The sequence below is a fragment of the Mus caroli genome, unplaced genomic scaffold (assembly GCF_978045245.1).
Source record: "Mus caroli unplaced genomic scaffold, Mus_caroli_1 scaffold_8, whole genome shotgun sequence".
NCBI classification, from domain to species: Eukaryota; Metazoa; Chordata; class Mammalia; order Rodentia; family Muridae; genus Mus; species Mus caroli.
This window is the reverse complement of record NW_028227263.1, coordinates 139,398,045-139,412,464: the sequence shown is the minus strand read 5'-3', so window position 1 is coordinate 139,412,464 and position 14,420 is coordinate 139,398,045. Positions and strand designations below refer to the sequence as shown.

Here is a 14,420-nt window from a genome sequence, read left to right as displayed (position 1 = left end):
TGATCAATGCAAAAATCCTCAATAAAGTTCTCTCTAACCGAATCCAAGAACATATCAAAACAATCATCCATCCTGACCAAGTAGGTTTCATCCCATGGATGCAGGGATGGTTCAATATATGGAAATCCATCAACGTAATCCAGTATATAAACAAACTCAAAGACAAAACCCACATAATCATCTCATTTGATGCGGAGAAAGCATTTGACAAAATCCAACACCCATTCATGATAAAAGTCTTGGAAAGATCAGGAATTCAAGGCCCATAGCTAAACATGATAAAAGCAATCTACAGCAAACCAGTAATCAACATCAAAGTAAATGGTGAGAAGCTGGAAGCAATCCCACTAAAATCAGGGTCTAGACAAGGCTGCCCACTCTCTCCCTACCTATTCAACATTGTACTTGAAGTCCTAGCCAGAGCAATTCAACAACAAAAGGAGATCAAGGGGATACAAATTGGAAAGGAAGCAGTCAAAATATCATTTTTTGAAGATGATATGATAGTATACATAAGTGACCCTAAGAATTCCACCAGAGAACTCCTATGCCTGATAAACAACTTCGGTGAAGTAGCTGGATATAAAATTAACTCAAACAAATCAGTGGCCTTTCTGTACACAAAGGATAAACAGGCTGAGAAAGAAATTAGGGAAACAACAGCCTTCTCAATCGTCACAAATAATATAAAATACCTTGGCGTGACTCTAACTAAGGAAGTGAAAGATCTGTATGACAAGAATTTCAAGTCTCTGAAGAAAGAAATTAAAGAAGATCTCAGAAGATGGAAAGATCTCCCATGCTCATGGATTGGCAGGATCAAAATAGTAAAAATGGCTATCTTGCCAAAAGCAATCTACAGATTCAATGCAATCCCCATCAAAATTCCAACTTAATTCTTCAACGAATTAGAAAGGGCAATTTGCAAATTCATCTGGAATAACAAAAAAACCTAGGATAGCAAAAACTCTTCTCAAGGATAAAAGAACCTCTGGTGGAATCACCATGCCTGACCTAAAGCTGTATTACAGAGCTATTGTGGTAAAAACTGCATGGTACTGGTATAGCAACAGACAAATAGACCAATGGAATAGAATTGAAGACCCAGAAATGAACCCACACACCTATGGTCACTTGATCTTTGACAAGGGAGGAAAATCCATCCAGTGGAAAAAAACAGCATTTTCAACATATGGTGCTGGCACAACTGGAGGTTATAATGTAGAAGAATTCGAATTGATCCATTCCTAGCTCCTTGTACTAAGGTCAAATCTAAGTGGATTAAGGAACTCCACATAAAACCAGAGACACTGAAACTTATAGAGGAGAAAGTAGGGAAAACCCTAGAAGATATGGGTAAAGGGAAAAATTCCTGAATAGAACAGCAATGGCTTGTGCTGTAAGATCGAGAATAGACAAATGGGACCTCATAAAATTGCAACGCTTCTGCAAGGCAAAAGACAAAAGGCCACCAACAGATTGGGAAAGGATCTTTACCTATCCTAAATCAGATAGGGGACTAATATTCAATATATATAAAGAACTCAAGAAGGTGGACCCAAGAAAATCAAATAACCCCATTAAAAATGGGGCTCAGTGCTAAACAAAGAATTCTCACCTGAGGAATACCAAATGGCTGAGAAGCACCTGAAAAAATGTTCAACATCCTTAATCATCAGGGAAATGCAAATCAAAACAACCATGAGATTCCACTTCACACCAGTCAGAATGGCTAAGATCAAAAATTCAAGTGACAGCAGATGCTGGCGAGGATGTGGAGAAAGAGGAACACTCCTCCATTGTTGGTGGGACTGCAAGCTTGTACAATCACTCTGGAAATCAGTCTGGCGGTTCCTTAGAAAATTGGACATAATACTACCAGACGATCCAGAAATACCTCTCCTGGGCATATATCCAGAAGATGTTCCAACCGGTAAGAAGGACACATGCTCCACTATGTTCATAGCAGCCTTATTTATAATAGCCATAAGCTGGAAAGAACCCAGATGCCCCTCAACAGAGGAATGGATACAGAAAATGTGGTACATTTACACAATGGAGTACAACTCAGCTATTAAAAAGAATGAATTTATGAAATTCCTAGGCAAATGAATGTACCTGGAGGGCATCATCCTGAGTGAGGTAACACAATCACAAAGGAACTCACAGAATATGTACTCACTGATAAGTGGATATTAGCCCAAAACTTAGGATACCCAAGATATAAGATACAATTTGCTAAATACACGAAACTCAAGAAGAATGAAGACCAAAGTGTGGACACTGTGCCCCTCCTTAGAATTGGGAGCAAAACACCCATGGAAGGAGTTACAGAGAGAAAGTTTTAAGCTGTGATGAAAGGATGGACCATCTAGAGACTGCCTTATCCACGTATCCACCCCATAATCAGCTTCCATACGCTGACACCATTGCATACACTGACAAGATTTTGCTGAAAGGACCCAGATATAGCTGTCTCATGTGAGACTATGCCGGGGCCTAGCAAACACAGAAGTGGATGCTCACAGTCAGCTATTGGATGTATCACAGGGCTCCCAATGGAGGAGCTAGAGAAAGAACCCAAGGAGCTAAAGGGATCTGCAACCCTATAGGTGGAACAACATTATGAACTAACCAGTACCCCGGAGCTCTTGACTCTACCTGCATATGTATCAAAAGATGGCCTAGTTGGCCATCACTGGAAAGAGAGGCCCATTGGACATGCAAACTTTATATGCCCCAATACAGGGGAACGCCAGGGCCAAAAAATTGGGAATGGGTGGGTAGGGAAGTGGGGGTGGGGGAGGGTATGGGGGACTTTTGGGATAGCATTGGAAATGTAATTGAGGAAAATATGTAATAAAAAATATTAAAAATTAAAAAAAATTTCCCCTAAAAAAAACAAAAAAGAAAAAACCAACAAACAAAACCAAAGAATTCTCACCTGAGGAATACCGAATGGCTGAGAAGCACCTGAAAAAATGTTCAACATCCTTAATCATCAGGGAAATGCAAATCAAAACAACCCTGAGATTCCACCTCACACCAGTCAGAATGGCTAAGATCAAAAATTCAAGTGACATCAGATGCTGGCGAAGATGTGGAGAAAGAGGAACACTCCTCCAGTGTTGGTGGGATTGCAAGCTTGTACAACCACTCTGGAAATCAGTCTGGCGGTTCCTCAGAAAATTGGACATGGTACTACCGGAGGATCCTGCAATACATCTCCTGGGCATATATCCAGAAGATGTTCCAACCGGTAAGAAAGACACATACATGCTCCACTATGTTCATAGCAGCCTTATTTATAATAGCCATAAGCTGGAAAGAACCCAGATGCCCCTCAACAGAGGAATGGATACAGAAAATGTGGTACATTTACACAATGGAGTACAACTCAGCTATTAAAAAGAATGAATTTATGGAATTCCTAGGCAAATGGATGGATCTGGAGGGCATCATCCTGAGTGAGGTAACACAATCACAAAGGAACTCACAGAATATGTACTCACTGATAAGTGGATATTAGCCCAAAACTTAGGATACCCAAGATATAAGATACAATTTGCTAAATACACAAAACTCAAGAAGAATGAAGACCAAAGTGTGGACACTTTGCCCCTTCTTAGAATTGGGAACAAAACCACCATGGAGGGAGTTACAGAGACAACGTTTGGAGCTGAGACGAAAAGATGTACCATCTAGAGACTGCCATATCCAGGGATCCATCCTATAATCATTTTCCAAATGCTGACACCATTGCATACACTAGCAAGATTTTGCTGAAAGGACCCAGATATAGCTGTCTCATGTGAGACTATGCCGGGTTCTGGCAAACACAGAAGTGGATGCTCACAGTCAGCTATTGGATGTATCACAGGACCCCCAATGGAGGAGCTAGATAAAGTACCCAAGGAGCCGCAAGGGGTCTGCAATCCTATAGGTGGGACAACAATATGAACTAACCAATACCCCCCTCCCCACAGAGCTCGTGTCTCTAGTTGCATATGAATCAGAAGATGGCCTAGTAGGCCATCAATGGAAAGAGAGGCCCATTGGTCGTGCCAACTTTATATGCCTCAGTACAGGGGAACGCCAGGGCCAAGAAGTGGGAGTGGGTGGGTACGGGAGTGGTTGGGTAGGGGAGTGGTTGGGTAGGGGAGTGGGTGCGTAGGGGAGTGGGTGGAGGAGCGTGGGTACTTTTGGGATAGCATTGGAAATGTAAATGAAATAAATACCCAATTAAAAAAAACAAAACCAAAAAAAACCATTCAGATGAGGAGTATTTTATACCTCAACAGCAGAGTACTTCTCTAGAACATTTGATGGCCTAAATCCAACCCCAAATGAATCGTTAAAACATACAGAAATAAAAAGGAGGTAGGAGTTGCTGATGATAAAGAAGATTATTGACTGCTTCTCTTAAGTGAGAGGTCAGGGATGACTTATATTTCTTAGGAAGAGGGGCTGTGAGATGATGCTCAAGGCAGAATCATCAGAGCAAGGCATGATAGTGAAGTGAGTAAGGCACCATGGCATCCACCCTGGACAGGGCATTAGGGCATCCACCTTGGGTGGGCCATCAGGGCATCCACCCAGGGCAGGAAATTAGGTTATCAGGCCCTGGGCAGGACATCCAGAGATGATCAGAATCACAGCCAAAGAGGCAGAAATTATTTCTTGTGTACTGTCACAAGAAAAGCTAAAAACTATCAGGTGATCTTCCTGAGATGAGTCCATGTTGGATTAAAATCTCTGATGAATTTGCTCTGGTAGGCAAGAACAGGAGAAATCCATTTTAGGAAAGATTCCTTTTATTAATATGCTTTTCCTGTGATTATTAAGCATATATAATAATCACTAGGCATTTTCCCACCCTTTTGAGCAGATTTCTGCAGAACAATGAAGATGTACTGTCTTGTAGTGATGCTGCATAGACAAATAGATGACTTCTTAATTCTTAATGATGATCCTATAAGAGTTTCTCAAACTATGGTAATTACTAAGCTCTTTTATAATAACACTGCTATAAATCCTTTGATAGGCAAAACTTGCATTGAGAACTCTGCCAGTGTCCATGTGTCATAACACATGCCAAGAGGTTATAAAAAGCATTAACCAAAGGGTATAAAAAGGGAACTAATAATTTACTATAGGTGTTAAGACAAAAGATAAAATATTGACTACCTCAGTAATTACTTATTCACAGAAGGTATGGTTTTTAACTCTCCATGAACCTGTTGAGCTTGGGCTAGATGACGAATGTTTAGCCAGATAATTACTCCAATGGCTATGCATGTAAAAATTCTCTTTTGTAAACTTCTTATTCGATTTATGATTTGAATTTATGTGTAAACTTGTGATGAACTTTCCCCCATGTGATCATGTATTCTGAAAGAGGTATAAGTGCTGAAGAAAAAGAGAGGAGAGCATTCCCTTACCCCCTTTTTATCCTTTCCTCTTTTTCTTAGAGAACTTCCATAGGAAACCTTTTAGAGAGAACTTAGAAATAAAGATTAAAATCACCTCTTAACGTGTCCCCTTTTCTTCCTGTGACTTCACCTAGGAAGTTGTAAGTCCTGCGGTTCCTGTGGAGATGAGAAGCTACTTTCCTTAATCTCCTGCCATTTTAAGATGAGATGCTAAACAGTTTCTCATCTCAGAGTAACTCAGATGGCAGGTCAGCTACTGAAGCACAGTGACTTAAACTTAAGATAGGTAAACGTTTTATTATTATACAAACACCGCAAATACCTTGTATGACTAAGTCTTACCCCACTGATGCTCTTCCCCCTATGCTGCCTCCAGGAGAACCAGACAAGTTGGGAGAGATGGCCCAGTGGTTAAAGAACACTGGCTGTTCTTCCAGATGAGCTGGGTTCAATTTCCAGCACCCACGTGGCTGCTCAGAACTGTCTGTTACTCTAGTTCCAGGCAAAACCACTAATGCACCTAAAATTAAATGAATTACTTAAAAAAAAGAAGAAGAACCAGACAAGAAAGAAGAACCACTGGGGCTACCCCTGGTAGTGTACTGTGTGGCCTGAAATGTCAGGCTGAGAAATACCAATTGCCGCAGACCCTCTGGGCCCCTTTGTCTGCGTGGAACGGGTCTCTAGTCGGGGGTGGGCAAAGCTTCGGATGACAATCAGATGTACACAGGAGAGGTCGTGTGGAATCTGAATGTAATGTCAAATCGAACATCAGACTTTTTATACAGAAGACAATAAGGAAGTTGGGTGACATACCCGCAAGGTACAAATGAGGTAACCGGATGCTTAATGACTCTTACACAGAACAGAGGAATGAAAACGCAAAGATTGGAAGTAACTGGGCAATAAAAATAACTGAGACAAAAGTCAGCCCTATCTAAGGTCAGCTATAGTCTTAGAAGCCAGGTGTGAGATATTTTCACTCCTAGGGCAAGGGCTTTCACACTCACGTCATGGTTCTAACTAGGGAGTTCCGTTCTAGCTAACCATCTCATGAATAATGCAATACTCTAAAACCACAGCCCGATCTACTTCCTAAACCATTGTAAATTCCTGTATATGGGAGTGACTTGGCTTTTATTGATAGTGTAATACCAGAGGCTATTCTGAATGTCACTGTCTAGCTCAAGGACATTCTAGGACTGTTGGAACACTGGCGGAAGGCTTTAGCTATGTCAGAATTCAATCTTAAAAGGCACTTATAATAAAGAGAGCACGTGGATCCATCCATTAGACTAACGCGGGAATGTAAAATTAATGTATGTTTTAGAGAGAACGCCAGACTCCAGGAGCGAGTTTCTGTGAAACTCTTTTTGCTCAAGAGTAGCTTTCAAGCCTCTCATCTTGTCAAGCTGACTCGACCAGAGCGCGTGGAAAACAATTATATGCTGAAGTCAGTGAAGAGAGAGAGGAGAGAGAGAGAGAGAGAGAGAGAGAGAGAGAGAGAGAGAGAGAGAGAGAGAGAGAGAGAGAGGAGACAGAGACAGAGAGAGAGAGAGGAGACAGAGACAGAGAAAGAGACAGACAGAGAGACATAGAGACATAGATAGACACAGAGAGACAGAAAGAGACAGAGACATAGAGGATCAGTGACAGACCAAAGTAAGGAAGGTACAAAAGTCCAACTTGTTGAACTAGTGAGTTTTACTGGGGTTACTTAGAGGTATAGAAATTACTTAAAGGCTCCACCAAAAGCCCACCCCAGCATGGGTGATGGTGCATGAAATCGGGAATTTTGGAACTCATTGCACAACTTGCACACAATTTGGAAGACAAGATTGTCTCTTAGGCATTTCAGCTGATGTGAGCATCTTCTAGGTATACTGGCTTGGTAGAGAGTGTCTCTAAGCAGTTTTTACTGCTTAAATATGCTTAGGCAGGGAGAAGCCTAGTACATTTGTTCATATTCAAGAACTTTCTGAAGCCTTTGCGTTGTTTGCTTCCTGAGCTTACGAAGCTTTCCCTGTAGGATGGGCCATTTCATGTCGCTGAGAACAGTGGTTCTCAACCTTCTTAATGCTGTGAGTTCCTCATGTTGTGGTGATCTCCAACCATAAAATTATTTTCATTGTTAGTTCATAACTGTAATTTGTTCATTTTTATAAAATGTAATGTAAATATCTGTGTTTTCTGATGGTCTTAGGTGATCCCTGTGAAAGGGTCATTTGAACCCCAAATGGGTCATGCCCCACAAGTTGAGAACCACTACCTTAGATCATCTTGTGTCTTAAGGAGTTTCCTTCAAAGTTGAAAGGTTTTATTTTGAAGAAATTTGTTGGAAGACAAGAGTGTCTCTTAGGCATTTCAGCTGATGTGAGCATCTTCTAGGGAGAGGAACATTCTTCCCTCTCTCCCTCTTTCTTTCCCTACCTCCCTACCCTCTCCTTTGTGTGCATTCACACATATGTGCACTCACATGCAGGTACCTGTAGAGGCCAGACTCACTCACTCACTCACTCACTCACTCACTCACTCACTCACTCACTCACTCTCCTGGAGTTCCAGGCAATTATGGGCTGTCTACTGTGGGGGCTTGGAGTTGAACTTTGGCCCTCTTCAAGAAGAGCAAATAATCTTTTTTTGAGACAGGGTTCCTCTGTATAGCCTTGGCTGTCCTGGAACTCACTTTGTAGACCTCGAACTCAGAAATCTGCTTGCCTTTGCCTCCCGAGTGCTGGGATCAAAGGCATGCACCACCATGCCTGGCTAGAGCAAACATTCTTAACCTCCGAGTTGTCTATCTAGCTCCTGAGTACATCTATTTTAAATTTATAATCCAAAAGGTGTCTGTAAAAGGAATGCTTCCCTACCTATGCAGGATGAAGGCAACCATAGAGAATTTCCTGGAAATGCTAGTTTTCTCCAAGATAACATGAGCATATTGCAGTAGAGACCCCCTTGGAAACTAATTGAGCAGATTGGTATAGGGGCAGGTAGGTTGTAGTGATAGTAAAAGAACTGTTTACATTCCCTAGTGGAAGTGGTGTGTGTGTGGGGTCACAAAAACCATAAGTGGAGTTCCTTCTTGCCCTACCCCCAGTTGTGGCTCAACTTGGGAGATGCTAGAGTATACCAGAAGTGGAAGGATAACTGATGCTGAGACTCCATGATGCAGCTTCTATGAGATCATTATCTATGATGGGGGGTGGGAGGCTTTGTGGTGATGTAGATGTTTGGGGGTTACCCACACTCTTGTAAGTAGAGTCTCACTCAATGCTTTAAGCAAGCTGAATGAAGTCATTAGTTTTCCAGGTTGGATGTGAGTGGCATTATTATACTGGCTTGCTATTGGTGTCCTATCTGGGGTGAATAGACATTTGTTCATGTCTCCCTAGAAAAAGTTAATGCTGCCTGTCTTTCTCTCTGCCAACCCTCAGTCTCTGTCTCTATTTTCATATTGATTTTTACCAGGAGCTTTGGGAGATGAGACAATGTCAGATTTATTCTCATGTTCCTGGTATGCATAGAGCCTCTATCACACAGAAGGCAATGGATGCCTGCTTATCAACACAATGGAAAATCACTCCAGACTGGGCACACATTTGCCCTCTTCCTCAAGCCTAATAGCAATTTAGAAAAAAAAAATCTCTTCCATCTGTTGTTTAATTCCACAGAGGTTTGGGGGCAGTCTCAGAGATCCTCAGCCAAGGCTTAAGCTAGCCTCTTTGCGTGTTTCCTATCTGTGAGTACAGAATCAACTTGGCATCATAGAGACTAGAAGCTCAGATTTTGGACGGAGGGATGAGAGTTTAGAACTGTTGGTTCAGCACCAAGGACAGTGCCCACAGGCTCACAAGGATATGCCCTGGCCCACTGAGTGCGGAATCCTTTGGCTTCATTGGTGAGGAATCAACTTCTGAGTGGACACACGGGTCACCTGATCACTGAGCAGAGACCCAAGTAGAGGACCACTTTACTTAAGCGTCACAGGTAAGCAAAGTGGAAGCCATGGTACTGGGGCTGGAGGAGGAATAGATGAGGATGGGAAAAGTGGTACCTCAGATCTAGTACTCTCTGTCAGGTGCCTTGTCAAAGCTTCTTGTTTTATCTCCACGAATTCTTCTCTCTGCCCTATGATGTAGCTATGCACACAGCTCTTATTTTACAAGTGGGAAAACTGAACACCGGTAAGACTATGTTGAAATAAATTGCTGACTGTCATACAACTGACTAGTTTAGGACCTTCAATTTGAGTCCTGGTTCACATGATTCTGAACCCCAGATTCTTTCTGCCAAACATGATTTCTCTGGAGGATAAATGGAATAAAATGCATGATTGAGAGATGCAAATAGGGTTTGCATTTTCAACTGGCTGAGAGGCTCTGGTCAAAGTGAGAGCATATCTTCTCATCTTGGCTGTGCAGTTTCTTTGTTGTTTGCCCCAAAATTTACTGAGCCTTTTTACTGTTCTTTTCTTCTTACTTACTGACTGATTAATGTATTGATTGTGTGTGTGTGTGTGTGTGTGTGTGAATACATATGCCACAGCACATGTGTGAAAGTCAGAGGACAGCTTGTGAGAGGCCAGTTCTCTCCTTAAACCACATGGGTCTCAGGGCTCAAACTCATGTTGCCAAGCCTCATGGAAAGTGCCTTTACCAACTGAGTTTATTTTTGCATGGCTGCCTTCTATACAGCTCTAGAATCTAGTTCAGAGGCCAGGAGAAAGAGAGATTTGCAGCCTCATTTCAAACATGTGTAGAGTAAAGCAGTGATCATTAGCTTCAGACCCAGGTGGATCCTGTCTTGGTTGCTGGATTTGCTGCTTACTCTCTAAGTGTCCTCAGTCAAGATTCATCCTCTTCCTGGGTTTGATTTCTTCTGAAAAGTGAATGTAGTAACATCCCACGTACAAAATGCTTTGCAACTTGGGTTCACAAAATGTTGTACATTCCATAAATATAATATCTATATTTGAGTGCATAGGTCTTAATCATAACTGGTAGTATTTATTGTTTACCATTTTTTCAGAAAGTTGGCAAATGTGAATCTTATTAGACTATCAGTACAATAACTCATAATTTGTCTGGGAGGAAATGGAGGCTCTAGGAGGGCATGTTGGTTCTTCTGTGATCACTGCTATTAATATCTACTATATAATCTAATATATAACAACATAGAAGCCCAGGTCTTTTTGACCCTATTTGATAGTGGAAGTATAAACTTCCAATGAAGATAAATCACATCTGTTTTCCAAAGGCTATTAAGTGTCACGGATTACAGGGATTTATCCAGGTTTAGCCAACAATGAAGAAAAAAACAGAAAGCTCTTGTCTGGGACCAAGTGTTGCTTATTTCTGTATTCCCACTGTGCCTTCCTGGGGGATCTCACAGTGTTGATGCTACAGGGATGCTTATAGGATGAAACCACTCTCCAGTTTTCAGATTTTGCACTACACAATTGCAAAGTTGTTTCAAAACTAAGATATGACTCAGTGGTATTATCAGTAGGATAGAGACCAGGAAAATGTCCATCGGAGTGACACATGGAAAATAAAATAAAATTAGATATACTCATTCAGTGCAGCTGTGAATAAGAACAACTTCTCCAGATAACTACTGCAGCCGACTCTCTAGCAGATGATGTTAATGTTGCCATTGTTTGTAAATCAGCAGGAAACCCACACTTAGGGAGATAAGAATTATTCCATACCTCAGTGTGTCCAGAAAAATGGCTGATACCCACTGTAGTATTAAAGAGGACTGGTAAAATGTTATAAAAATTAATAATAACTTAATTCTATAAGACTTTATTTTTTATTTTCTTGTGTCATCTCCATCACAGTCCATGGAATCATTTAAAAACCCCCTCTACAGAGAAAAAACTGAAGCTTGAGTAAATTCAGAACAATGTGATAGGAGGAATAGTTTTCCACCTGCACCACTTTGTATCTCTTGTAACTCAGTAACCACAAGAGCCAGATGTGCTGCCTCACATCTGTAGTCTCAGTACTCTGGAGGCTTGCTGGTCTGGTTTACACAATGAGTTCTAGGACATCCTGGATCTGAGACACTGTCTAAAATAAACTGCAAAACCAAGTTAAAATAATTCAGCAATCATTGGAAATTGTGTCTAAGTCCCGATGATCTTGAATCCACTTATTGTGAGGCCTCTGGGAGGTGATGCCTAGAAAGTCATCCTTGATCCACCATGCATTATGTAAACATCCCCTGAATATGTACAGCACACTACATGAGCATCCTTGATTGAACGTGGAGAACAGAGTCTTGAGTTAGACTGTCATCAGTCAGTGAAATCTTGCTCTTAGGGGGCTTACTAATTAGCAAGAGAGAAAATGATCAATTGAGAAAAACATACCAGTAATTTGATTTTTTCCCTTAGATTTGTTCTTTTTATTTTATGTGTCTGCCTGTATGTATCTATGCATATCAAGTACTTGCTTGGTACCCATGGAGGTCAGAAAAACTTATGAGATAGCCTAGAATGGAGTTATAGATGGTTGTGAACCACCATGTGGGTGCCAGAAACCAAACCCAGGTCATCTACAAGAACAGCCAGTGCTCTTAAACACTGAGGCATCTCTCTAGCCCTCTTCCAGTAACTTAAACTAATACTAGTCATTTCACAAAGAAAAACTGAGGCATGGAATAGGGAACAATGACATGGTATTTGGCATAGGACTTTGAAGAGAGGCCTATCTTGGGACAACACTTTAAAATGAAAAGCAAGAACATGATGAACTAACTATGTTCTAGACAATAGGAATAGCAAGTGGGGATTTCCTGGGACTAGAAGGAGCTTGGAGAATTTGCAGACATGGAAGGGGAACTGTGAGGTCTCAGTGGATGTGCAAAGAGGACTTTGCACCTGAATCAGTTGGAAATCAGAGCATTGGGGTGCAAGAATATGCATTATAATAAATTTGGCGTGGTCTATATGCCTGTAATCTTAGCACTCAGGAGATGAAGGTAGGATAGATAATCAGGAATTCAAGGCTATTGTTAGATACATAATAAGTTCAAAGTCAGCCTGGACTACTTCAGATATTGTCTCAAAAAGGAGGGTGTATTATAGAGAATATTTATTAAAAGGATAGATAATAAGGATGTATGGACATTTTAAAGAAAGAGGGGGTGATCTTATATCAGGTATGTTTTGGAAATATTTCCCACTAGATGATACACAAAGACTTTTATAGATCAAATTTAGAAGTGGAATGATTCAATCAGAAGTGATTTCCGGGCTGGTGAAATTGTTCAGTGGGTAAAGTTGCTCATAGTCAAGACTGATGAGCTGAGTTTGATCGCTGGAACCTACATGGTGGAAGGAGAGAACTGACTCCAGCAACAAAGACTCTAAAAAACCCCACACTTCCACATAAGATCCTCTGCAAAATACGTAAATACCATTAAAAAAAAGAAGCTACCTTTTTGGGATGGGACAGCAGAGGGGTAAGATATAGCTGCTAGAGTTTCCTGGTATCATGGCATATCCACAAGGATTTGTCATTGGAGGAATCAGATTTTAATAAGGCTTACAAGATCAGGTTTCAGTTGTTGTACCCAGAAATTGAGTTATTATTATTTCTGAAAAAAAAAATAAAAAGGAGCTATTTATGTAGTTGTGATCAGAGTTTTGGTTTAGGGTGGGATAAGATATGAGGAGATAAATTTGGAGAATATTTTGTAGATGTATTTTATTTTTAGATGGAGAAGTCACTTGAGTTGGGCAATGTGACCAGAGTCCAGGAGTTTGTCCTATTGGGCTTGTCCACAAGGCTGGGGATAAGGGATGCCCTGTTTGTCATCTTCCTGAGTCTCTACCTGCTGACCCTCCTGGAGAACACACTCATCATCTACCTCATCTGCAGTCACAGCGAGCTCCACAAGCCCATGTACTTCTTCCTGGGCAACCTCAGCTGCCTGGAGATGTGCTATGTGTCAGTCACCATGCCCACACTACTCATGGGTCTGTGGACGGGGCCCTGTCATGTTCCATTCACAGGCTGCATGACCCAGCTTTTCTTCTTCATCTCTCTCATCTGCACAGAATGCACTCTCCTGGCCTCCATGGCTTATGACCGCTATGTGGCCATCTGCCGTCCACTGCACTACCCACTGCTCATGAGGCCACAGGTCTGTCTAGGCTTAGCCTTGTCTTCATGGCTAGGTGGGCTGCTGGTCTCAGTGATCAAAACAGCATGCATTGCCAGTCTGTCCTACTGTGGCCCCAATGTCCTCAACCACTTCTTCTGTGATGTCTCCCCTCTTCTTAACTTGTCCTGCACCCATGTGGCCCTCACAGAGCTGGTGGACTTCATCTCAGCGATTGTCATCCTCTGGGGCTCACTCCTTGTGGCCATGGCCTCCTATGTGGCCATTGGTAGGACAGTTCTAGGCATGCCATCAGCTGCTGCTCGCCACAAAGCCTTCTCTACCTGTGCCTCCCACTTGGTAGTGGTAGGCATCTTCTACTCAGCCACTATCTTCATCTATGCCCGCCCCAGCCGCATAGAAGCCATGGATCTCAACAAGGTGCTGTCTGTCATCTACACGGTGGTCACCCCTATGTGTAACCCAGTTATCTACTGCCTCAGGAACAGGGAGGTGCAATCAGCTTTCCACAGAACTATGCGCTGGTCTTCAGTTTGACCAGGTGCTTAAGGCCAAGAGGTGAGACATAGTTTACTGACATCCTATTTTGTAATAATATATAATTCATGATTAAACACAAACAACTCAGTGTTTGAATATTTTCACAAAGTTGCACAACCATCACCACTGTGTGATTTCACCACTCCCAGAGAAATACCTGTACACATTGCAAGTCATTTTCTGTGGATTCTCTACTCCTAAAAAATTTCACGGATCTACTTTCTATCTGCATAGATTTCCCTGTTTTTGACATTGTGTAGATATGAAATTATGTAATGTCACCTTTAAAGCCAAATATTTTTACAGTTCATA

The 14,420-nt window shown here is 41.7% G+C and overlaps 1 protein-coding gene across 1 annotated transcript; it reads left to right on the top strand.

The window, feature by feature from the left end:
- Window positions 1-9,398: 9,398 nt before the first annotated feature.
- LOC110297648 (olfactory receptor 6Z7-like) lies at window positions 9,399-14,105 on the top strand. Its single transcript, XM_021166536.3, has 2 exons — window positions 9,399-9,422; window positions 13,161-14,105. The coding sequence occupies exon 2, from the start codon at window positions 13,161-13,163 to the stop codon at window positions 14,103-14,105; it is 945 nt and encodes a 314-aa protein (XP_021022195.1). The 5' UTR covers window positions 9,399-9,422.
- Window positions 14,106-14,420: the final 315 nt, after the last annotated feature.